The following is a 23,137-nucleotide window of genomic DNA, read 5'->3' as shown; positions in this document are numbered from 1 at the left end:
AGCCTATGTATTGGCCTTCAATTATGTGAAGTTAGTATGGTGTGAGGAAGACGGGGGGTTTTTGGCATGGGGGCTTACCTCCATATTGGTGGGCATGGTACACCAGGAGCTACATATGTTAGTATGAATCGAATGGGAGCGATGAGGTAAAATACATACGTGACTCGCATATCCCCTCCAATCAACCACCACTCCCCCCTCCGCATCCCTCTTCTCAAACTCCCGCCTCTCCCTCCTCTTCATGCCCTCCCTCGGCAACACCCGTATTTTCGTAACATGACGATCAAGTGACCACCTCGCAAATTTACTCTGCCTGTCCCTTATCAACCTCTTCACCTCATCCGTCGCCTCCACCCGCTCTTTCTCCGTCCTTGCATTCCCCACTTTGTCATGTGCGTTGACCAAATCAACCTCGTCCCCATGCGGAATCTCTTTCGCAGCAATGTTCGCCGCGACCTCGTGATTCCCCTGATCTCCAACCTTGCTCTTCACTGCGTCGATGGGGTGGTGCAGGATCTCTTTGACGGAGTGCTTGTCGGGCACGGGGAGTTTGTGATCGAGGCGTGAATCGGATGTTTCTTCCGCTGTATTGGCGAGGATGGGTGAGGCTGAGTCGATGTCATCTGTAGGTTTGCTGATGTGAAGTGTCTTGCGGATTTTAACAGCAGCGTGGTGTTTGCGGTCGCGCAGACTGTTGACGAGGTGTGAAGATGAGCGGGATTGGGTCGGAGAGGAGTTAGTATCGGTGCTGGAGCTGGAGCTGGAGCTGTTGTCGAGAATGGGGAGTTGGATTTGGTTGTTGGAGGTGATGTTTGCTCGGTCGAGGCCTATTTCCTCCTCGTCTACTTGTACTAGCTCTTTCTTGAGGTCCATGGTACTTGTTGGGATTGGTTGAGATTAGCAGGCGGGGAGGTTAAGAAAAGGTCAGTGTTGTTTGTATTCGGACTTGAGAGCAGGTAAAGTTGCGACTCCGTCATACAACCCTTGGTGTGCGTGCGCGTTTGCGCCCTGTACTCCCCCGCGGGTAATTGCGACGTCATTTGTCTGACCAATAGCAAAACCACCAGTAATTGAGGAAAAGTTCCAAAAATGAGCCAGTCGGTATGTTAAAGGTAACGCGTTCGAATATACATGTGTGAATGTGGTCAATGAATCCGCCAAGAACGGACTAGCTGACCGGCGCCAATCGACACCGCTGTATCGATCACAACATTGAGCACTTGAGCGAGACCATTGGTATATTTGTGACTGAATCAAGTCTTGGATCAAACATAAACACCATGGTTGGTAGTTCGTCCAGGACAACTCCTGCAACACCAGTCTTGGAGGGTGACGTTCCTTATGTAATGGAAGCATAGCTTCGTCTTGGAATATCAACGTGCTCAAGAGAATATCAGTCTTCAGACTTCATCTCCACATCCTCACTGGCTTCTGTTTTTACCTCCGCTTTCTCCTCCTCAGCATCCTTGTCTTCCGCAGTCTTCTCACTGCTATCTTTCATGTCCTCATCCTTGATTTCTCCAGCAGGTCCTGGGCTCTTACTTGCGCGGTCAACACTTGGTCTACCAACTGCCCCCTCAATATCCAACTTGCCAGCAACTTTCTGTGGACCAGTGTCTTCCATGCCGATTTTCTCTGGCCCTCTGGCATGTGGCGGTTCCTCTTCTCCTTCAACGGTGTCAATGATTGTGCCACCACCTGCAGTCTCTCCGTAAGTTGTCCGTGTGGGGCTCGTGGTGAGCGAGTGAGGGTTGTTGAGCACAATACCTGCTTCCTGCTCCTGACGCAGTAGCTCGCCTTGTGTGACGGGGCCAGTAGAGGGCAGTGATTCGCCATCGGGGTGGGAGGACGCAATTTGTGCCACGGTGTTGCTCGACGATGCTGAGGGTGTGGCTGCGGCGTCCGGGCGCTGTCTGCCTGTGAGCATGCCTACTGTGACTGTCTCGATGCGGCCGGCGCCATTGGGCCCGTCGACGATCTCTGTGCTCTCCGAGACCAGCTCATTCTGCGCGCGACTCTGAAGCCATGGAATGGGGGTCAGGAGTGCGCCTCCCAGGGACTCGTCGGAGCCGAGGGTCGGGGTGGTGGTGTTTATGGCGGATGTGGTGCCATTGAGCAGCCCGCCAGAAGTGGGAAGAACAGCCAGTGGGAGAGGGAACAGGCTGAGTGGTGAAGAGACGGACACGACACGGTCGAGCGCGCGCAGGTACGGTGGCAGGTATTTGTACTTTCTCCTCGGCTCGAGGACTAGCTCTGCCAGACGCTGTACGGTGTGTGGAGGGTTCTTGGCGAAGTTCTTGGAGAGGGTTGCGCGTATGGTAGAGTAGAAGTTAGTGACGTCTTGCGGGAGGCCCGTGGAGTTGGATGTCGTCGCAAAGGCGGGGATGGCCGGGCGCGAAGGGGTCGTGGGCGGTGCATTCTCCTTGTCGGTGGCATGCGACTCTTGGCTCTGCGACGGGTTCTGGGGGCGGGGGGTGGAATCGGCCTCTTCTGGTGCTGCGGTTGACGATGCGGGCGACTTGGGGAAATCGTTGACGATCTGCGCAGGTCGTCAGATACTGCGGTACTGCAACGGCTGCAGCAATGAATGCTCTTACCTCATCCAGGCGGTCCAGGATGTACTGAAGCGTCTTGGGCCATTCTGCTCTGCATTGCGCGCGTCAATTGAGTGCTCCACGCCCATGTGGAACGGCACCTACGAGTCCAGCGCGCCTTCCTCGGCGGCCTTCTGCAGGATGGTCTCTGCTGCACGGGATCAGCAAGGGGCATAAAGGGGTGACATGGTGCTGGTACCGGACGTCATGCCTCGAAGCTTGGTGTGGTGAACTGGACGAGTGCTGCGGGAGCCGATGATGGCAGAATGGCTCCACTCGACACGACGACGGGAGACCTGCGCCACAGCAAATAGATGGCGAGCAGGGACGAGGCTATATTTACCGCAAGGCTGACCAATGGAGAGGGCGGGGAATTGCCGCGAGGGCGGTGCAGGAAGAGCCAAGGGCTGCGCACGCGTGCAGTGAGCTGAAAAGCACAGTCGGCCGCGCCGGCGCAAACATCTGTTTGCGCCATATCAGACCGCTTCCTCGACACATGGTAGTGGGCCAGTGAAGCCATTTGCATGCATCTCTGCTGCTCTGCTACTCCATGTACAACAGAAGTGCCACACGTGCGCGGTAAACAGCAGCCAGTCCGCGTCCACAGCAAGCATCGGCCCGTTGCAAGGCTCCCATCCACGACAAGACCCTCCAGCTCCACACAGCCCGCAGCGGACGGAGGCTAAGTTGAGCGGCGCCCTTCACACCCACGACGCCGGACATCCTTCAACCCCATCGTTCCCCTTCCTGCGCCCGTCATCTGTCACTCGCTCACCTCGCTTGACACAAAACCGCTGCCCTCGTTGCACGCACGCCAGTCCCCGCCCATTCCGCTGCTGCAGCCGCCCTGCTACGTTTCTGCTGCACGGCCGGCCTCTCCGCACCCCAGCCTACCCAGTTTCAGGAGGCTTGGCCACTCAGACACTCGTGCTTTTCCCCAATCCAGCGCGCTGGCTCTGCCCTCTCCTTTGCGGATAGCTGAAACTGGCCCCAAGCCCCATCGCTTGCTTCATCTCGGTCTCATCCGGCTCGCAGCCCTGCACTCTCCCTCACAGCACACTGCTGGCAGCTTGTGCACTCTCTCCGCGCCGTCACCGTAGCGACTCCACCGCAGTCTCCCATATCCATCGTCGACAGCCGCCCGCCGCGGCTGCTACTCTGCCAAAATTTCTCGTCACGAGGCGCGCGCATCCCTCCTGGGAGGACAACCACTCGACCGAAACTTCGCTCCCTACTCCAACACGGCGTACCAACCGCAGGGCCCTCCGGCGCATTCCGCCTACGCGACGCCCGGAGGATATCACGACCGTCAGGGCTTCCCCACCACCCTGCCTCCAGCGGTCCGCCGCACACCCAGGATGTATATCCCCAACAGCAGATGGACCTGGGCATTCATGATAACGGCCATTCTCCAGGCCGGCATCGCCCTTGCCCTCGAGTCGTATGTCAACACCTGCCAATCCAGCACCGAGCACTGCTAACGCAAATCGCAGCTATGTCTTTGGGAAATTCCAAGATAGCGTCAACTGGGCACAAGCCGACGGGAGACACAGCGAAACCCGCACCATTCCCACCTATCTGGCCGTCTTCATGTTCGGCTATCTATACCAGCTATGGCTCGTGTGGGATGCTCTGCGCCTGAAGAACACCATTCAGGTTATAGGTCTCGTCGTCTACAACGCCGGTATCCTCATTTATGCGGCCATCCAGTTCGACCAGATTAGAGACGCTGCCGACGAGCTCAACAAGAGCAACTTCGTTGATGCCGAATTCTGGAAAGACGTCAAGCCCATGCTCGTCGCCCTGCCGTGTCTGATGGCCTTCATGACCATGCTCTTTGCATTCGAGGCATGGAAGCTGTACGACGAGTTTGCGTGGACCATCTACAAGCACATCAGCGCCGATTTGCGCCTGAAGAGGCGTTATCTGACATACCAGGTTCGTCACCCGCGTCACCTCTCACATACACAACTGACTTTCTCAGATTTACATTGCGCTCCTCAAGTTTGACTTCTTCTTTTTCCTTGCGTTTACAGTCCAATTTCTCGTCGTCGTCCAAAACACAAAGACAGTCGAGCTCGCTCTGACCGCCGTCGCCCTGGTCATCACCTTTTTCCTCCTCTTCTTCGCCGCCTGGTGGGTCCGCCGCGAGTCTGTTGCCGGCATGATTACTATTATCATCGTCTACTTCATTGCCATGGCCTACTTCTTGTTCAAGCTCATCCGCATGTACATTGCCGACCTGGATCGCCAGAAAGACTACCAGCCTGCGCGCAAGTCGTTGACCGCCTTTGCTGTGCTCACCATTCTCTTGCTCATTCTTACCATCGTGGTCGCATGCATATGCACGCACAACTTCAACAAGGGACTCAAGCCCCATGTCAACAACAAGGCCGTCGAGAACGACGGCAAGGCATACAACACCGAGATGCCATCCATCAGCGGACCTGCCCCTGGGCAGCGAATGGAGATTGATTAGGTCTGCACTTCGCAAATATTACATACCCAAAATTTACGAATTTTCTGCTTTACCTCCACTTTGCGAGCATGGCCTTGATCTCGACGCCAGATCAGTGATTATGGCGTTTCCGGGTACTTGGATATCTACGATCTCCCGCGGGAAGATCTGCAAGGATATCATGGGCGATTTTCGAAAGATCCTCAAAAGGGCGGGATTAGGGGCAGGTCGGAATTATACCACAGCGCATCCGCTTTCCTGACTTCCACTAACGACCACGACTTTTGTACAACACCTGTCGGTCCGTTTTGTAATTTGTGTTTTTGGCTACCTTATACCCTTATGACAAACCAATGCAAGGTTGATCTCCCAGCGCGTCGTATTCCCAGGCCTGAACTGTTCTCGTGACATGCGGCATGACTAGAAATACACGGACTCTCACACAAAGTGCAATATATGCAGCGTTTTGTGAAAGCGCCAGGTCTCCATCGTGGTCGAAGCGAGCCTCGTGGTGGGTCCAGACTGCCCCCCATGCAGGGTCCACGCAACTACATCATCTGTGCTCGCGACGAGCTCTGCGCTACAATAATATCTTTCTTTTCCTTCCCCCTTCTTGCCCTCACTCATCCCCTCAACTTCTGCCACTCAAACTTCGTAAACCGAAGTATTCGATAGCAGGCAAAATGGCGTTCCGCTGGTAAGTTTTGCAAAATTCTAGCGAGCAAGTTGCGACGGATAAGAACAGTGCTGATAAAATTGACAGGTACCAAGCAAAGCTCAAGTCGGCGCCGCTGCTGACGCAGAGTATCACCACAGCTGTACGTACACACCTTGAACGAGATACATAAGAAATTGGGCAAATTGGACGAGAAACAGCTAACACGATGTGCTGCAGGTACTCTTCTCAACCGGCGACGTCATGGCGCAACAGCTCGTCGAGAAGCGCGGCTTCGACCAGCACGACCCGATGCGAACGGCAAGAATGGGCGCATACGGTGGTGGTACGTCTACACGCCAATTTGGGAATCACAACAGGCAATGGCTGACACACCGCGATAGTCATCTTCGGTCCCGCAGCGACAAAATGGTACGGCTTCTTAACCAAGAACGTCAACCTCAAGGGCAAGAACAGCACAATCGCCGCGCGCGTAGCATGCGATCAATTGATTTTCGCGCCCGTAAACATGGGTGCGTCCACATATTTCTCACTTTTCTTCGAATGGCGGTCGCTAACGCTCCTCCAGGACTCTTCCTCTCCTCCATGGCCTACCTCGAAGGCGCATCGCCCAAGAAACGCCTCGAAGACGCCTACGTCCCCGGTCTCACCAAGAACTTCATGATCTGGCCGTGGGTGCAGTTTACAAACTTCAAATACGTGCCCATGGAGCATCGGGTGCTGGTTGTCAATATCATTTCGCTCGGGTGGAATTGCTATTTGAGCTTTTTGAACAGCGGTGGTGGCAAGTTGCCGAATTTGCCCCCGGGACATACCAAGGAGGGTGGACAGCTGCCGCCGGCGTAAGGGGGGTGTTTGTAGGGAAGGTAATATGGGGCGGAATGGGGCTATAGACGGCTTTTCTATGGAATGGGTATGCTATTTCGTGCCTGATAGGACGCGTTTGAGGGTTTGCCTTTCGCTCATACTATCGTTTCTTCGGCTGTTTTTCTTTCATCGTCATTGCTGTCTGTGGTTGAAGCGTGCTCGGAATCTCAGAATCCTAGACAATGTCAACAATCTAGAAATGCGATAGACCAGACATTGTCGATTATCGTGCCCGCTTGGGTACATGCTTGTCATATCATGCTATGCTCAATTGCGTACATGCGGCCAATCAGCACTCAAAGCTGCCGACCAATCTGTGTGAAAACACGTGACTCAAAATCGGTCCGGAACGCATTGTGGCTTCCGTAGATACGCTAGCGTCGGCGCCAAAGGTTGTAATAACTCAGTGTCCTTCCTTCTTGCCTCCTGACTGCTACAGACTTTTCTCTGACGCGCTGCTATGACTTTGAATCCTGATCTTTGTGTGGATCATCATGGAAGAGAAAATGTTCCCTTCAAGTATTTCGTTCGTCCGACAATACTGCCATCATCCAAAGTGTCAACATCTTTCACCTGCTTCCCTCAACTACCAGTAGAGCTTCAGCTTCAAATTTATGACTTCTGCGATGGCTCTACGCTGTTCAACCTCATGCACACGTGCTCTGACATCCGTAAAGAGGCCTCGAAACGGTTCTGGACTCACAAAGATACCTGGTACAGGTGCTCAGAAGACACAGCATTTCCACGAGATACCCAGCATCCAATCATTCAGTACTGTCCAGACTTCGCGAGTAGGATCACGCAAGTTGAAATTGACTTCATTCGCATACACATGGCGTTTCCAACAGATGAGATAGACCCTATCCAAGGACCGAGAACGACGACCTCAGACAAGGCCCGTGCCTTCTGGGCTCGTGTACAGAGCATCTTCCCTTCTGTGCGAACTCTGGTAATGACTGGGTTTAAGGTCATATGAGGGATTCCCACTAGTCCCGTCAGACAGCGAATATGAGACTTCTGCTTCGGTCATTGAGACTGTCATCGGTTATGCGCCCTCGAATATTCGCGTTCTGGTTGCTCAAGAGTATTGGCGCACGCCAAACAGGGCTGAGCAGATTGTTTGTGATCTTTGGAGAGTCGATCCTGATTCCAAGTCTCCATGGCAGCTTATCCAATCATCCTGGACGATTCGCCGCATTCTCCTACCAAAGAGACACTGCCCGGCCTTCCCGGTTGGCACAATGTTGGAAACACTCGCGTCAAACCGCCCTTCTGCCCTGGAACAGTGGGGACTTCAGCGCCTAAGACTGGAGTCTTATCGGCGGTACTCCCCTCCCGGTTCGCCATGGCGTTGTGTAGCCTCCAGCTACGACACCGACTGCGCTGCCACGTTCGCTGATCAGAACGATTGGGAAGAGCACATCTACAACAATGCGCATCAGCATCATGGCTTTTCAAAAGACAGGCTGCACCTTTTCCGCTTATGCGAACACACACCGTCCGAAGAGAAAACCGCCATCGAGGCGCGATGCAAGCGTTTCACAGAGAATTGTGAAGAAATAATAGCACTGCGCCATAAGATCAGAGATGCGTATGGTCCCTACGACTCAGAGGAGAGACTTCTGTTTTTAGAGAATCTCTACTCGGATGAGCAACCAGTCAGACCCGCGCCGGGAGAGTGCGTAGAGGAGAAGTGTACGGACAAGTGCACCTGGCTTGAACTCCTCGCTCATTGGTTCCGGCCGGAAAGGAGCGAGTATGAGTAGTCGTCTTGCGAAGTGGCAATGTATAGCTGCACATCGTTTGCGTTAATTTCGCGCATGTGGAAATGGCGTCAACTCCGCACCACCAGAACATTTAATCGCCGGATTTAGATATTTAAAGCGCAATTCGCTACACACCTACGATCGAGCCACCTGGGCAGGCTGCGGAGAAGATGTCGTCGCCGCATTTAGACGCTGCATGCTGACTGCAGGCAAGAACCGTTCAATGAGGAGTGGGCTTCAGACACACTCTGCTTTTCTTGCACGTTAGAGGGTATGCATAGATACACAATAGGGCGAGGAAGACGTGTATAAAGCAAGCCATTCTCACTCTAAAGGTTCCATCTTCAAATCCTACAATCACCCCATAAAGCCATTGTCTTCACATTCCAAGCCTCTTCTAGTTCCACACGAGGTTCGTCAACACCCATAACTGATGCACCCTTGAAATTCCAAGCTGTTCGTCATCTGACTGTCCGTCTCGTATAGATGCATTGCGCCACCAACGAACCTGTCATCCGTTGCTGTTCTACTTGTTGCAGTGAAAATGGCAAATCTGGACACGATTCATCTGCGTGCAAGTGCGACCACTGAGTAAGTCGCTCTACAATCCTGGGAAGTTGAGACGGGACGCTGATTTCCTGAGCGCAGATGCTGCAGGATGTGATCAACGGCGTGATATTGGGTCGTGAAGGGGGGAGGTTGGTGGATCGCGTGGTTACCTGGATAACTACTTGGAATACCAATTACAAGACTGTTCCAACCCGTTCCATCTTCGTACCTGAATCCAAACACTTACCCCCATTAACCCATTCCCCCGCTTTCTACCCTCAATCCAAAAACCACCCGGGCACCTCGGGCCCCCAAACCGCCAAACTCTCATCCCCTGCATCCCCCCACCCCACCGGCGTCTCCTCATTCACCAGGTCCCCGTCCGCGTAATGCTCAATCATATTCCCCGTCGTGTCCCACCAGTAGTCGAAAAGCTGGCTGCCCAGAATATGCCGGCCCACGCCCCAGACACTCTTATACCCCTTCTTCGCCAACCACTCGTGCCCGAGGCTCTGCGTGTCGAAATCGTGCACTTCGAACGAGCAGTGGTGCACGTGTGAGGAGGGGTTGTGTGACAGGAAGATGGTATGGTGGTCGGTGTAGCCCGGCCCGAGGTCGATGTGGGCGAAGATGGCGACGTCCTTCTTTTCCCCTGTTTCCGTGTCCACGGTGAGGAAATCCGTCGGCACGATATTAAACGTGCGCGTGTACCATTGCATTTCCTCCTGGAAGTTCTGCACACACAGCCCGTAATGGCCCAACTTGTGCACCGCCGCAGGGCCCGGTTTAAACCGCTGGAACCGCGCGACCCGCGGCTTCTCGGCCTCGTAGTTGGTCGTGAGGATCTCCGGGTACGGGCCGGCCGCTTTCTTCGCCTGCCCGAAGATCAGGTTGATCGGGAATCCCTCGGGATCGTGCAGTGTGACGAGATGCCCACCCCCGGGTGCTGAGCTCAAGTCGATGATCTCACTTGCGCCAGCTACTCGCGCGGCTTTCTCTAGCTCGGCAAAACTCTCGACTTCAAACGTGCCGCCTAGGAACTTCTTCTCGCCGGCTTGCGCGTAGTACACGTACTGGTCATCTCCATAGCCCTTGTACCACCTCTTGCCCTCCGCCTTCTGCGCAACGCTCATGCCAAAGTCACGCAGGAAAGTAGTAATCTCATCGAGGTTGGGGTGTTGGTAGCGCATGTGTACGAGCTTTGTGAGTTTGATTTGGGCGGAGCGGTCGATGTTTTGCTCGGCTTGCCATTGTCGGAGGGGTTTGCAGGGCTTGGGGATGGCTTCGGCTTGGGGCACGGAGGAGCCGCGGTTTGGTGATGTCTCACGGCTGGGATTCTGTCAAGGTCAGACAGTGAAGCGATGGGAGATGCTCGAAGCAGAGCATGTGGGGCCGTTGGACGTACTGCTGGTGTGAGCTTCTGGTTCATATCTTCAAACGTCATAATGGATGAAAGTCTTTCGGTGCAAACGCTAAAGCTTGAGTGAAGACAATGAAATCGATTGAAGCACAAGAATCAGAATTAGACGTTTGAAGTCGGATGTGAGATGGAATATAAGGTGCATGTGGGGTCTCACGCCGATGTGGGGTCCCGTCTTTAAACACTCATAAGGCTGATGGACCCTTGCCAGCGCCACTCTTTCGTCATTGGCATGCCACAAACAAGCGCGACCGGTGCTTTGTCCAGCTGGTCACTGTTAAAGCGGATAAACATTCACACTTGACACTTCGGAGATTCAGTTACTCCGAGTAGATTGCCGCTCACTGTCATCTGCTCTTTCTATCTGCAACCGAGGCATGTAATCTGAACGGTCGCCGTTGGCTCTGTGTAATGAAGATAGTGCATCGGCAAATAACTGCATTACAAGTTGGATGATGTCGGATCTGACTCATTTGCGTGTCCAAGGTTAACACAATCAGGATGGAAACTTCTGAATGCAACCGTGGTAGTGCTGTGTCACACCGTTTCCCTCGGGTGAGTACGGCCTTTCATGTCCTTCGAGGTAGAGCAAACATCGCTCATCAGCCCTGCTGTAGTTTACGACTTTGCCTTCAATAAAGCTCACATCAGCCCTTGACTCTGAAACCTCTCCACCGTGTCTGGTATGCTTTTTTTTTGAAGCGTCGCCGTGGCATAGGTATAAATCCTGGCGCGGCACATGATTCATAGCTCTTCCCGTCCGTGCGCTATGGTATTGTCCGCACTTTTTGAATGGGTACGTGGGCGCGCTTCTAGCCTTAAGAATAGAACACGGCGATCTGCGAATGATTTGTGAGGTTATATCCTCTTCGAGAAGTCTTACTTCACGGGACCAAGGCACTTGAACGACTTCCGAGTCCTGGAGTGGGAGGCTCGATGTTGGGCGCTGATTGTTGTGGAAGCAAAGAGTCCATCATGAACACCAAGTCGGCGGCTTTGAAGGGCTTCTGCATGACGCGGTCCTAATGCAACATTAGCTTGATCTTCGACTTGACGAATGATTGACGTACTGCACCAGCAGCGATAGCCGTGTCGATTTGCTCCTTGCGAACGTTCGCCGTCACAACGATGATGGGTAGTCGAGATCCAGCACGAGGGCCGGATAACATGGCCTGACCTAATAAGCCCTCGCAAGATAATTCGCGTTCTCGTATTCTAGTTGTAGCTGATAGCCCATCTAGTACCTGGTTTGATGTTAGTCGCCAACCCTTCCTGATGTCAGTTAAGACTTACTGGCATCTCAAGATCCATGAGTACAATGTCAAAAGTCTGCTCTTCCAAGACATCTAGCGCTTCAAGTCCATGATTCGCAACATTGACCATGCATCCTGCTTTCTTCAGCTGTTTGCCGAGAACTTGTTGGTTAATGATGTTGTCCTCTACTAGCAACACACGCAGTTTCCTTTCCACTGAATCCTGCCGACGATCACGATGAGCCAAGCTTCTGAACATCTCTGGGCGCTTTTGCACGCGGCGCGACTTGACGTAGAAACCAAACGTAGAGCCTTCTCCGCTTTGAGAGGACACCCCAATCTCGCCGCCCTGCTTCTCCGTGAGCTCTTTCGAGATGAAGAGACCGAGGCCACTGCCGCCATACTTGACGTGCGTTTTGACATTTGCCTGGCGAAACCGCTCAAAGATTTTCCGTATCTCTTTGCCCTCAAGACCAATCCCAGAGTCTCTAACGCTGAAAGTGAGAAACACTACTTGGCCGTCACCCCACTCGGTACCATCTGTCACTGATTCGTTTCGGTTGCTATCCGCAGCCCAGAACATGCCGCTGGGAAAGAAGGCGCGCGGATTTTCGATGCTAGCTCCGAAACGAATCGATATTGATGGCTGTTGCGATGACTTCACAAACTTGATGGCGTTTGTCAGCAGATTTATGAAGACCTGAGTGATGCGAGAGGGGTCGAGATAAACGTGATCTATGCCCAGTTGCATCAGAGATGCGCCAGGTTGGATTTTGCACTCAATGCTGTTGCTCTTGAGCTCTGCGCCAAACATGCTGACAATAGAGTCGACCAGCTTCTGAGGCCTGACTGGGACAGGTGTAATAGAAAGCAACATCGAATCGAGCTTGCTCAATGTCAGTATATCATCGATGATGCGCTTTTGGTGGTTTGCACATTGCAATATGATATTGGCGCTCTGCACGTTTTCGTTCAACGATTCAAGGATTTCCGTGGGCATGTCTGTGAGCTTCAACCCATCCATAGCACTGGCAATAGCGTCTGCGCAATGAACTATGGCACTCAGAGGGTTACGCATCTCGTGAGAAACAACATCGATAAAGGCCTCTTGTTGTCGCTTCGCCTCTTTCGCTTCTGCCGCTAGCCGGGCCTGGAATGTCTGAGCCCATTGCAGTTTCGAGATATCTGTCGTGCAAGCCATGATAGACTTCACTTGTCCAGTTTCAGAATCGCGATATGGAAAGGCGAGAACCTGTATTTGTGCTGGTTCTGAGTCTCCAATGGGAGCTTCGTACATGCGCTTGAGTCTCGTTTCCACAGTCACATGGCGTTCACCAGCGAGAAGACGATCCCACGCATCGACGGTCTTGGCCCGGTCCTCATCATGGTAAGCATCAAGGAAAGAGAATGGACCTGAATGCTGCTTGGCGCTCATTCCAGCTAGGCGATAGTAGTGTTCATTAGCCCACAACATGTCGCCATCGAGCGAAATATGGCACATGCCTACTGTCGCATGATCAATGAGATGCCGCAATTTGAGGTCTGAAAAGGCCAGGTCTGCCTCCAGCTGTACCTGACGGCGCTTGGTCGATTCGTATCCGGCAGCGGCTACCACAAGACTCGAGGCCATTCTCGACAGGTCGGAAACGAATTGCTGACAAAATGTGTCATACGGGCGATAGGGGTTCGTGCCTACTACAAGGTAACCGAACAGACGAAGCCCGCTTTTAATGGGTAGCAAAGCAATTCGTTTCGCTGGGGAGCCCCACCCCTGCCAAGTAGCACAGTCGAATCGTTCGTCGTAGTCGATGACAATTGCTTCTGAGCCAGCCCGTCGCATGTCGGGGATCAAGCCCTCCTCGCTCTCAATGTAGGCACTCTCTACAATAAGGTTGTGACCCTTGGGTAAACCAAAGTAGCCATGGAGCTCCAATGCGCTAGGTCCCTCTTGACTCCCAAACTTATAGAGCATAGCTAGGGGTATATCGAAGGGGTTCGTCTCGAGAATGCTCAAGATGTGCGCAAACACGTCGTCTAGTGTCTGCGCCGTGACGGCGGCGAGCGAGTTCAGCATCGATATGCGACGATCGGCAAGCTTTTGGCTAGTCACTTCGTAGGTCGAATTATAGAACCCCTCGGGGTGGCCTGCGGGTCCAATGGGCGTGAACGCTCCAGAGAAGAATGCTTCCTCCGTCCAGCCTTTTCTCTCGACGAGTAGAGGCATAGTGGATGAGTAATTCACCCCCTGACCTGTGCGCCTGCCTTCCTCGAAATATGAACTGATAGATGGCCATAGATCGGGATAGCTCTTGGGGAACGTGGAACCCATTAGAGATGGATGCACTTTTGCAGCAAGAGGCGCATAAGCTTCATTCTGGCACACCACGGAATTAGCCCTGCCTCACGACCATATCTTACACCAGTGACTCACGTATATGGCAGTGAGTTCTGGATCCCACCACAAGCAAGCTGCCCGTGAGTCTGCGAGAACAAAGCCAGTGAAGACTCGCAACGTCGGACTCCAGCTCTTCAGAGGCCCTAGGCAGGTGGCCGCCCAATCTGTATTGCGAAAGAACCGAACATGTTCGGTCTTCGGAAGGTCTTCTGTCCAGTCATGGACTTCCTCGTTATGAAGCTGAATCGGCGCAATCGCGGACATGGGCACGCTCAAGGGTGCATTGCGGCCCGAGATATCGTCGTTTTCGGGCGGTGGAGTGAGTTCGAGTTGGACCATGAATATGACCAGAAGGCGACAGAACAGCAACCGCGACCGAATCCGAGGGTGAAAGAAGCATTCCAAATCTGCGCGCAGACGCGTGATGTAACGTCGGTGGGCCTTCCGCTCTGTTAGACACCACAATCACAAGTGCCATCGAGATTGGTGAGGGAACGACGGTGCTATTCTCGGCAGATCAGCCACGCATGCCATTTGCGATTGCCGGTGCCCGGTTCCATGGTTCTCGACCATGACCTCCACCGCCGGGCAACTAGACTCCGTGTAGCAATGTGCCGAAACTATACCAGGCCGCTGGTGGTTTACGTTGCTGTGCCTCGCTCTGTGTTCTGCTGCTCCTGATCACCCTCTAGGTTCTTGATGGCGGGGGCTTTGGGAATAGCGGCGTGTCGCTAAACAAAATATCCGACGCATTTGCCCAACACAACACATTACAAGTGGATCTTGTAGATCAATAAATAAAACAAATACATGACCAGGTGGCTTAGCTAGTATAGTTCCAGCACGCCCATGGAAGTCTTCACTTCTGCCGGTGCCCCCTTCTGGCGCCAGAAATATAGCCTGCCATATCTCTCTACAAGCTCATACTTCTCCTGATCGACCTGATGCATGTGCGCCTGTGTAAATGTTCCATCATTCTCAACTACCAGCGTGCTATGCCACGGCGTGGCGCCCAACGTGCCTGTCTCCCGCTGCGGAATGAGAGACAAGCTCAATTTGTCCTTGCCGCCTGAATCATGTATCGAAAGCCTCACATACTCTGTCGGAACCGCCGCCAAAGCTGCTGAAAACGCTTTCCATCGCCCCATCATTTCCTTCGCGGTATTCGCCATGTTCGCTTCCTTATCTTCCTCGCTCAATACACAATGCTTCTCATTGAAGCGTAGATCCTGCTCTAGGAATTCGAGATACTTTGTATGCGTCATGTGCATATCTGAGGTCGATTTGTTGGCCATGTCAGCTTCGAATTGCGGATCGCCGAAGCGCTGCTTGAGTTCTTGACGGATCGAGGATGCGTGCTCAAGATAGTAAGATTCGGACTGAAAGTCGCCAGTATTTCCGAGTAGGTCCCAAAGGCGCAGGAAGGTCAGGTGAGTGAGGTTGTTGGCGTCGGCCATTCCGCGAACTGCTTGCCCAAAGTCCCAGACCGTTTCGTCGCTTACACCGAGGAGATCTGAGGACGTGGTCAGCACGAGGTATGGTGATGTAGCTGGACACAATCACCGTTGTACACGAGACCATCGGAAGTGATGTGGACCTCTGCGCCATGCTCATATACGGCTTCAATGGCAGAGGCGATACCATCGAGACGTTTCAGCGCCAGCTCTTCCCCTAAATCAGGCAATACACCTAGGACCTTTGTCTTGTTGTTTGGAGACTTGAACGGAAATCCAGGTAGAAGCATCTTGATGGATTCTTTACGCTCCACTTGGCCCTGGACCACGGGAAGAAACGTGTCGAAACCATCCCAGGCCCCAGTCCGCTGGTAGTTCAGACTATAATCCTCGGCGATGTGCAAGATCTCACGGGCTTTGGCATTGTTCGAGCCATCCGTCATGGTCGGTTGCGAGCTGCGAGGGTTCACGTCGGGTTAGTTATGTACGGGAAGAATGCCGGTCATTAATGCGCTCAATCTGCCTCACGCATTGATGATATGAAGATGAAGAGGCTGTAACATTGGCTTATTTCACTATCATGTCAGCAGGACTTCCGTACACGACGTTGAGCCGTCGGCAAAGACATAAGCTGAGTCTGCGTTAGCTCCGGTTGTGCTTGTATGCATGTCATCCTCCCGAACTCGCTTAGTCCTATCCTGGCCATACCCTGGTGAACGGAGCATTTGCTCGTAGGTACTGATATCGGGCCGTGTGATAAGCTCTGTACATATTTGTCCTACATCTGGCCTAGTCTACATCGTTTCACGCATATCCTTAGAGTGTGAAGAAAATTTCGAGTGTATCATTATTTTAGGTATGTTTACACATCATTGTTTTATGCCAGACTAATTGTATGCCCTGACCTGCCGTTTAAGACCGGTCACCTACCTTTGCGTCTACCTGCTCATCTTCTGCATTGACAACAACAACCTCATGGCTGTGCTCCAATCTCGAGATGACTATCCAAGTGGGGAAAACGCACAAGATTGTGAAAGCGAAGTTGATACCGATGCTGACGAAATGGTTGGCTCCACCTTCGGATTGCATGCTAATGGTACGTTAGTGGAATGCTACGTGTTCTTGAAGGAAGTACTTACGCCCAGGCAACAGTCTGGCCCAAGGCCTCCACACCTCTCAAGATACCGGTGTGATGACTCAAATTCGATAGATCCGTCGCATACTGTCCGACGATCCAGTACAAGAATTGCTGGAACGCCTGGCCACCAAATTGCCAGAAGAACACGAGCGCGTAGCTTTTTCCGAAGCCGCTTGTGAACCAATCGAAGACCGGTGCTTCAGCCATATCGTAAAACTGTTTCTGCAGGATCGTCGCCCAGATCCATGTTCCGACGAGGATCGTGATGATGGACAGAAACGCGATGCGTGCGCGAGTTTTGATGTGGATCTTCTGGTTGTCGAGAAGTGCTGCAATGATGAACGAGCTGAAAATACCGGCAAAGTTGGTAAAGAAGCTGGAAAATGCGCGGGCGCGAACCGTGAAGTATGTTGTGAGCCAGGTACTCACGAAGCCGTTGTAAAAGTAGCTGATGAAGAATGCCGGGAGCAATAATAGGATTCTTTGGCTGATGAACAGTCTGCCAACAGCTTTGAACTCCTGGCCCCAGCTGCTGGACATAGAGGTGACAATTCGAGTACCGTCCTTGCGCCAGACTTTGTTCGCCGGGGAAAGTAACAGTGCGACGGGGAGACCAAGGCACATGATGACGATGAAGACAATGTATGTTGAAGATGAGACTGAGCCAGCAGTCCGCCTGTTCGCATTCAGACCAAGGTTAATGGCTCCGCCGACGACTAGAAAGTACAAAGTCAGTATACCATCGAAGTAGTTTTATCCAAGAGTAACATACTACATAATGTTAGCTATCTGATCTTCAAAAGCAGATTTTGATATACATACCTGGGTCCAGCTGCCTTTGCGCTTTGCCATATAGCCAAGAAGAACGCTCTGTCTCCTGGACTTGGGTATCCAATGATAATAGCCGCCTCAGCAGCCCAGAAAAATCCAGCCGAGATACCACAAATGGCACTACCAAAGAGCATGAACCAGGTGTTGGCGGATACATTGTTTGTGTACAAGCCAGCACCATATAGAGGGTAACCAATGGCGCCCAGCGCGAGTCCGTACTTGAGTCCAATACGGTTGTTGATGGCTCCAGCCGCTACGCATACGACTGAGAAGAGGCCATATACCAATGCGTTGGCAGCGGATACAGCGTATGGCTCAGCAGCACCTCCTGCTCCCAATCCACCGAGAGCGTCCCACATGCCAGGAGCTGTGAAGGAGACACCGCATGCTACGATAATTTGGAAAGGGACCGACCGAAAGAATGACTGCCGCTTAGCGACAAGAGAGCCCGCAGGCTCGGAAGACGCATCAGCAGACATCCTATAGTATAGAACTTGATAAACAAGCCAAAGAATATGATGGAGAAGTTCAAACCACTGCACGACGTCGTGGTTGTGTCGTGAAGTCAAGCCAAGACCGATGAAGAATTGTGAAGATATTCACGACACCGCAAGACGTTGCGATCTACATCTTAAGTGATTCAGGAACAACTTCGGATGAATCCTATAGTGGCTTGGTCGACATGAAGATTTTCTACTTCATTATGATGTTGAGCCTCTGGCCGCGTTCGCATACTTGTGGGTCGAGCACGACATCGGTGCTAATTGACTCGCGTAAGCCGGGGAGCGAACCTTGCGCGTGTCGAGGATTCGACCTTGCCCTCTATGTGGTCCAAATTTTCACGATGCGCGAGAAAGCCACCCGCTTTACGTCGGTTCACGGCCGCATCCGATACTGAAGGATTTTAAACGACATTTGAGGACGCAATGTCGTCTCGGAGTGGACGCAATGCTGACAGCAACCAAAGTCAATCACGACTCACTGCACGAGGTGTCGCAAGCGACAACACAGCATCCCATTCATACTGGAATAGCCCCTTCAAAACCAATCCACATTAGTATCGAATGGAAAGAAAGAGTAGATGAGTATGCAGTCATTCGCCATGCCTGGTCAAGCTGCCGACATTCAGGCAGAGCAGAACCAGAACCTCCTGCGACCAACAAGCACCAACAGCCAATTCAACCACTCCAACCACTCCAACATATAATTATCCGAAGACGGAAACGGGACAGAATTGAAGTTCATATGGATTAAAACTAAGCTGCGTAGGAAACATAAGTCATGACTTTTCGCGATGGGCGATAGCCCACGGCACGAACACCGAAAGAGGGAGAAGCCCCAGTCGAGCACGATTAAACAGTCCTCGCGCGAACAAAATCAGCCGCAGCCGGGGCATCAATCTCATAGTTCCTGTGCGCAGGAGTGATGATGATGCCGTTGTCGCAGATGTTGTCTCCGTCATGGCAGATGATCATGACCTTGTTGGCAGCAACCTGGCCGAACGACTCGTCCCTATCAGCGTCACCGAAAGTTACGACTATTCATCGTCAGTTTGATTTGGTTCCATGTCCAAGGGTCGAACGAACTCACCAGCAGAAACCTTCGCAGCGTTCGCAGCGGAAAGCCTCTGTGTAGCAGTGTGCACGAGTTGTGCACCCTGGCTGTATCCCGATACCACAATCTTCGTTGCTGGGCACTGCGTTACGGCGCGGTTGATGAGGTTGAACATAGTCGTGGCTCCAGCGGCGTCTCCACCTGCAAGGAATCCGATAACGTTCGCGGGATAGTCCACTCCCTGGATGGCCAATTGACCTGCGCCTCCAAGTCTGCTGGCCAGAGCGTTGAAGAACACTGGGCCCTCAGAGTTTGCCTCGCCGACGTTGCCGGATTGTGTGGTACCACGCGCGAAGATGACAGTTACGGCTCGGCATCTGTAGTCACAGTGTAAGTGTCTGAATTGCTTAAATGTATCAGCAAACATACGGAGTACCGTCAGTCAACTGGTTGAAAGTGTCTCCATTGAATTGACGCTTAGTCACGGCAGGCTCTCCCGCAGGTTGGCTCTCGAGCTGTGAAGCGTATTCTTCGACGGTCAGGTCCGAGTCGACGAGGTCGGTAATGGGGAAGCTGGCGCCCTCTTGTGGCGAAGGTGCAGCAGTTGGCGCCGCAACTACGCTAGCGACGAGCAGAGAGAGAGGGATGAAGCACTTCATGTTGCTATTGTGGAGATTTGGCTGATTTAAGCGAGAGTCGAACGCGCAAGACGAGTTTGTCGGGTGGTTGCAGATCGGTTTGTATGGGACGCCGTTACCCTCTTATACCGCCCCATCTTTCTCTCGATTCAAGTTTCCGTCTCAATCGCGATTCCGTCCAAATCTCCACTATACTTGGCTCAAAGCCCTACCCGCCTGGCTGCCTGCCCAAGTCGTTCGCACATCCGGGATTAACGTTCCTGCGTCGCCTTCGTCATGACTCCAACGCTCCAATCATCGTTAACTTGAAACTCACGTTGTCGATACTTGGTGTGGTAGATGTCGCGCCCTAATATCACCGTGCATCCTGGCGCGTCCAAGGCATTTGATGCATGCCTATCCTGGACGCGGTCCGGCCACTAACTATGCTCGTCATTATGCACCTTCTCGGTTAGGCTAGCCGGCTGTCAGGTACCGGCGCACGTGTAGAGATCTGTGGAGGGGTCGGACCGAATGTGGGGGCTGTAAAAGGGAACGTGAGTAGTTCTCACAATCTCTTTTGTCATTCTTCTAGCGTAGTCGAGGTGGATAGTTCTGCATTTAGGTCTAGTTCATCGGAGCATTGTCCCTGGATAGTCCTCACATCGATTTATATCAGGATATTGGTAGACATGAGGACTAGTGATCGACAAGAACAGGTCCCACAAATATTGAAAACGGCTTGCCATCTATGCAAGCTACAGGCTTGCGACAAACCTCGGTTTCAAGGCTATCTTTGCTCCTCATCTGTTACGTACAAGCCTCGGGTACTCATCATACCGGCTCAGTATCGACAAAGCTCATGATCCAACAGCTTGCTTGTGGAGCCATAGTTTGAGAAGCTGATCTAGAAGCGCAAGAGAAGCACGAGCACTGACAGCGCAGCACTGATGCCAAGGCAGCATCGCAATACAGGACCGATAAATCGCAACACGTGTGCAAACAAGCACCAGAAAGTAGTGCGCTGTAACTCAGGTTCAACCCAATCGCAGGTTGCTTTCTAAACAGCGGCGGTATTGTTTCACGTTCGCCCGAAGTCCGTAGTCCTCACAACTCCAGCGTTTTACCCACCAGTCAGGAGACTTGCTTCATTATGTTATGTCGGACCGGTGCTGCACCACCATTTTCGATGCTTGCAGGTTCTTGTCCCGCGACAAGTGCATGCGTAATCCCCTCTCGTCTGTCGCTGCTGTCCATACATTCTATTGGCCTTATCGGCACCCCGCAAGCCCTCTCTTTTTAAATTTCAGTCAAATCTCATCCTGGAGTTCTTGATTTCTTCCAGTGTATTTCATCGGTAGATCAGAGTGACTTGAGTATCCACACTTTGTTCCAGTTCCTCCTTGGCCGCTTTTGCGTTTAGGAAGATACACCATGTCCACAGCTGCGAAGATATTGCAGTGAAGATACTTTCTGGTGAAGGGAGGTCCCGTGATATCCTGCGGTAATGGAATCAAGCAGGAACCATTGCCGCAATGTATTGGCGTCGGTTATGGAGATCTCGATACCCAAGGATGTCCAGATTAGGACTTTGTTTCTTGACACGGACACTTTCTGAACTTGACTTGTGCTGGGGCTCATTTGGAATACAGTATGCAAAGCGCGTCTTCCACTCAAAAGAACGCAAAGTTTCCACGGACATTATTCGATGCAAGACAATGTTCTTCTGTTTCAGATCTGTGATCTCAAAACATACTTGTCAGACCTAGCTGACGATATACACTATTCTGCACTGCTACCTTTTTGGCATGCTGGCGCAGTGGGTGCAGACCTGCGTTCTGACAATACTTTGAGCAATCAATTGCATGCTACCAGATCGAGTCGAGACGAAATTATTGTTGTGTTCTGGACATAGCTGCTGAAGTATTGTCAAGAACCTGAATGTCTTTGGTCAACTCCAAGGCCGGTATAGCCCATTTCTGCATCCAACTGGATTCAACGACCTGTTGTGCTGAGGGTCGATCTTCTGGTACAAAAGACAGCATAGATCTCAAAAGTGCGAGGAATTCTTGCTTCTCTTGCTCCTTCATTTCAGCCATTCCGGCTTCTTTACGTGGCTCCTGGACAGAATATTCCAGCCGATGTTCGAGCAGCCGACGAGGCGCACCATCTACCCTCTCAAGCTGATCATCAAAACATTCATGGCGGTTCACCCAGCTTTCCCACCATTCTCTAGGCAAGCAACCCAATGTGTCTACATATTCATCGAGGATTTTGTCTCTGGTTGGGAACCAAGTATCAAACAGGGGTCGCTGGCCGATGATAGCAAAAACTGCGCACGCGAGACTCCAGATCTCCGCGGCGAACGTGACATGTGACTTTGGCTCTAAAAGCATCTCTGGAGATCGTAATGCAAAGGGTGTGTGGGAAACCTGATGTACGTCCACCGCTGGCCGAAATGATTCACTGAAGTCGGTCAAGAAAACATGCGAGTCGGCGAGCGAAATGGTGTCGCTGGCGCCTCCAAGCCAGACTGCTACAACGCCATGAGTAGGCACCCACGGATCCAGAGGTTTCCCGTCCAGCCGTGTTATCTCTTCGAGCTCAGGCTGCCCATACTTTTGATAGAGCTGGTCTGGAGTAAGGTTGTCGATCGAATTAGGCAGGCGGAGTAGGATGTTCGCCTCGTGAAGATCTGGAATTGTGATCAGAATCGTGGTAGGTCTCTAGTATGACCAGCTTGATTGCCTACCTGCATGAACGACACCACGAGAGTGCATGAATGCGATGGCTTGAATCAGCTGAGCAGCAATGGCGCGAGCTACCAAGGGCTGGAAAATCCGATTGTAAGATGCGTCTCGCGCCTCTGAGATGCTCATTCTTGCTAGTGTCGTGACAAGGCAGTGATGTTTTCTCCTAATCCCATGAATGTCCGGGCCTTCGACTTGGAACTCGTCCAATAACTCTGGTATGATGGTTATACCTGCATCCGCGTCATGAAAACGTCCATTCGTGCCACGCAAGATTTTCAAGATTGCGTTCCCGAAAGGACGTCTAAGTTCAGCCACTGCGAATTTCATCGCAACGAAATTGGTTGAGTGCTTATCAAGTGCCAACCAAGTGGTGGAAGACGCGCCGTAGCCTAGTTTGTGTACAATGCGATAACGACATGAAGCGAATTGTTCATCGATTCGGACTGGGTAGTAACCTCCAGGAGCGTATCGCTCAAATGGCTCAATATCTTCGATTGGCAGATACGCGGCAAGAAAAGACTTCGGACCAGATGCATCATGAATAGTGGTTTGCCGAGTATCGCAAGTGGATATCCATCTTACCGAATGATGATAGGAACCGTGACTGCTGGTGTGTGAGATGGCGAATTGAGCATATGCAAAACAATGGGGCAGATACAATTGTCTGCTACACGATGCTCTATGGGTACTTTTAAACATCGCTAGATCTAGGAACAGCTCGCCATGTAGTCGGGCGGTATCAACTAGCACAATTCGACCACTGAGATCATGCCTGGCGACTAAACCCATTTGGGGAAAGCTCCTCTAAGTCA

At 52.3% G+C, this 23,137-nt stretch overlaps 13 protein-coding genes across 13 annotated transcripts; 5 read left to right on the top strand and 8 right to left on the bottom strand.

Moving 5' to 3' along the window:
• Nucleotides 1-21: 21 nt before the first annotated feature.
• SNOG_20119 (hypothetical protein) lies at nt 22-873 on the bottom strand (the record flags this gene model as incomplete). Its single annotated transcript, XM_001801541.1, has 1 exon — nt 22-873. The coding sequence occupies one exon, from the start codon at nt 871-873 to the stop codon at nt 22-24; it is 852 nt and encodes a 283-aa protein (XP_001801593.1).
• A 520-nt stretch (nt 874-1,393) lies between these two features.
• Nucleotides 1,394-2,683, bottom strand: SNOG_11349 (hypothetical protein; the record flags this gene model as incomplete). Its single annotated transcript, XM_001801540.1, has 2 exons — nt 1,394-2,549; nt 2,598-2,683. The coding sequence occupies 2 exons, from the start codon at nt 2,681-2,683 to the stop codon at nt 1,394-1,396; spliced, it is 1,242 nt and encodes a 413-aa protein (XP_001801592.1).
• Nucleotides 2,684-3,952: 1,269 nt separating this feature from the next.
• SNOG_11348 (hypothetical protein) lies at nt 3,953-5,427 on the top strand (the record flags this gene model as incomplete). Its single annotated transcript, XM_001801539.1, has 3 exons — nt 3,953-4,035; nt 4,088-4,532; nt 4,579-5,427. 3 exons carry the CDS (start codon nt 3,953-3,955, stop codon nt 5,071-5,073), a joined length of 1,023 nt encoding a protein of 340 aa, XP_001801591.1. The 3' UTR covers nt 5,074-5,427.
• A 246-nt stretch (nt 5,428-5,673) lies between these two features.
• On the top strand, nt 5,674-6,676 carry SNOG_11347 (hypothetical protein). Its single transcript, XM_001801538.1, has 5 exons — nt 5,674-5,749; nt 5,816-5,870; nt 5,948-6,053; nt 6,112-6,240; nt 6,297-6,676. Exons 1-5 carry the CDS (start codon nt 5,736-5,738, stop codon nt 6,572-6,574), a joined length of 582 nt encoding a protein of 193 aa, XP_001801590.1. The 5' UTR covers nt 5,674-5,735; the 3' UTR covers nt 6,575-6,676.
• A 379-nt stretch (nt 6,677-7,055) lies between these two features.
• On the top strand, nt 7,056-8,361 carry SNOG_11346 (hypothetical protein; the record flags this gene model as incomplete). The annotated part of the gene is made up of 2 exons (XM_001801537.1): nt 7,056-7,555; nt 7,599-8,361. 2 exons carry the CDS (start codon nt 7,056-7,058, stop codon nt 8,359-8,361), a joined length of 1,263 nt encoding a protein of 420 aa, XP_001801589.1.
• A 544-nt stretch (nt 8,362-8,905) lies between these two features.
• Nucleotides 8,906-9,143, top strand: SNOG_11345 (hypothetical protein; the record flags this gene model as incomplete). Its single annotated transcript, XM_001801536.1, has 2 exons — nt 8,906-8,952; nt 9,053-9,143. 2 exons carry the CDS (start codon nt 8,906-8,908, stop codon nt 9,141-9,143), a joined length of 138 nt encoding a protein of 45 aa, XP_001801588.1.
• Nucleotides 9,144-9,188: 45 nt separating this feature from the next.
• Nucleotides 9,189-10,354, bottom strand: SNOG_11344 (hypothetical protein; the record flags this gene model as incomplete). The annotated part of the gene is made up of 2 exons (XM_001801535.1): nt 9,189-10,247; nt 10,316-10,354. The coding sequence occupies 2 exons, from the start codon at nt 10,352-10,354 to the stop codon at nt 9,189-9,191; spliced, it is 1,098 nt and encodes a 365-aa protein (XP_001801587.1).
• Nucleotides 10,355-11,214: 860 nt separating this feature from the next.
• On the bottom strand, nt 11,215-13,807 carry SNOG_11343 (hypothetical protein; the record flags this gene model as incomplete). Its single annotated transcript, XM_001801534.1, has 3 exons — nt 11,215-11,352; nt 11,401-11,502; nt 11,624-13,807. The coding sequence occupies 3 exons, from the start codon at nt 13,805-13,807 to the stop codon at nt 11,215-11,217; spliced, it is 2,424 nt and encodes an 807-aa protein (XP_001801586.1).
• Nucleotides 13,808-14,805: 998 nt separating this feature from the next.
• Nucleotides 14,806-15,875, bottom strand: SNOG_11342 (hypothetical protein; the record flags this gene model as incomplete). The annotated part of the gene is made up of 2 exons (XM_001801533.1): nt 14,806-15,491; nt 15,542-15,875. The coding sequence occupies 2 exons, from the start codon at nt 15,873-15,875 to the stop codon at nt 14,806-14,808; spliced, it is 1,020 nt and encodes a 339-aa protein (XP_001801585.1).
• Nucleotides 15,876-16,344: 469 nt separating this feature from the next.
• On the bottom strand, nt 16,345-17,880 carry SNOG_11341 (hypothetical protein; the record flags this gene model as incomplete). The annotated part of the gene is made up of 3 exons (XM_001801532.1): nt 16,345-16,522; nt 16,572-17,246; nt 17,393-17,880. 3 exons carry the CDS (start codon nt 17,878-17,880, stop codon nt 16,345-16,347), a joined length of 1,341 nt encoding a protein of 446 aa, XP_001801584.1.
• Nucleotides 17,881-18,245: 365 nt separating this feature from the next.
• SNOG_11339 (hypothetical protein) lies at nt 18,246-18,608 on the top strand (the record flags this gene model as incomplete). Its single annotated transcript, XM_001801531.1, has 2 exons — nt 18,246-18,275; nt 18,495-18,608. 2 exons carry the CDS (start codon nt 18,246-18,248, stop codon nt 18,606-18,608), a joined length of 144 nt encoding a protein of 47 aa, XP_001801583.1.
• A 145-nt stretch (nt 18,609-18,753) lies between these two features.
• Nucleotides 18,754-19,614, bottom strand: SNOG_11338 (hypothetical protein; the record flags this gene model as incomplete). The annotated part of the gene is made up of 3 exons (XM_001801530.1): nt 18,754-18,938; nt 18,992-19,332; nt 19,385-19,614. The coding sequence occupies 3 exons, from the start codon at nt 19,612-19,614 to the stop codon at nt 18,754-18,756; spliced, it is 756 nt and encodes a 251-aa protein (XP_001801582.1).
• A 1,850-nt stretch (nt 19,615-21,464) lies between these two features.
• Nucleotides 21,465-22,451, bottom strand: SNOG_11337 (hypothetical protein; the record flags this gene model as incomplete). The annotated part of the gene is made up of 2 exons (XM_001801529.1): nt 21,465-22,267; nt 22,325-22,451. The coding sequence occupies 2 exons, from the start codon at nt 22,449-22,451 to the stop codon at nt 21,465-21,467; spliced, it is 930 nt and encodes a 309-aa protein (XP_001801581.1).
• Nucleotides 22,452-23,137: the final 686 nt, after the last annotated feature.

The sequence above is a fragment of the Parastagonospora nodorum genome, assembly GCF_000146915.1.
Source record: "Parastagonospora nodorum SN15 chromosome Unknown scaffold_19, whole genome shotgun sequence".
Taxonomy (NCBI): Eukaryota; Fungi; Ascomycota; class Dothideomycetes; order Pleosporales; family Phaeosphaeriaceae; genus Parastagonospora; species Parastagonospora nodorum.
The sequence above is the reverse complement of the archived record's forward strand: the minus strand, read 5'-3'. Positions and strand labels throughout refer to the sequence as shown.

Bases quoted from the DNA above. Each gene is read 5' to 3' on its own strand.
- SNOG_11347 (XM_001801538.1), top strand. The intron at 6,054-6,111 runs GTACGTCTACAC...ACACCGCGATAG, and splicing joins AATGGGCGCATACGGTGGTG to TCATCTTCGGTCCCGCAGCG. The intron at 6,241-6,296 runs GTGCGTCCACAT...ACGCTCCTCCAG, and splicing joins TTTCGCGCCCGTAAACATGG to GACTCTTCCTCTCCTCCATG.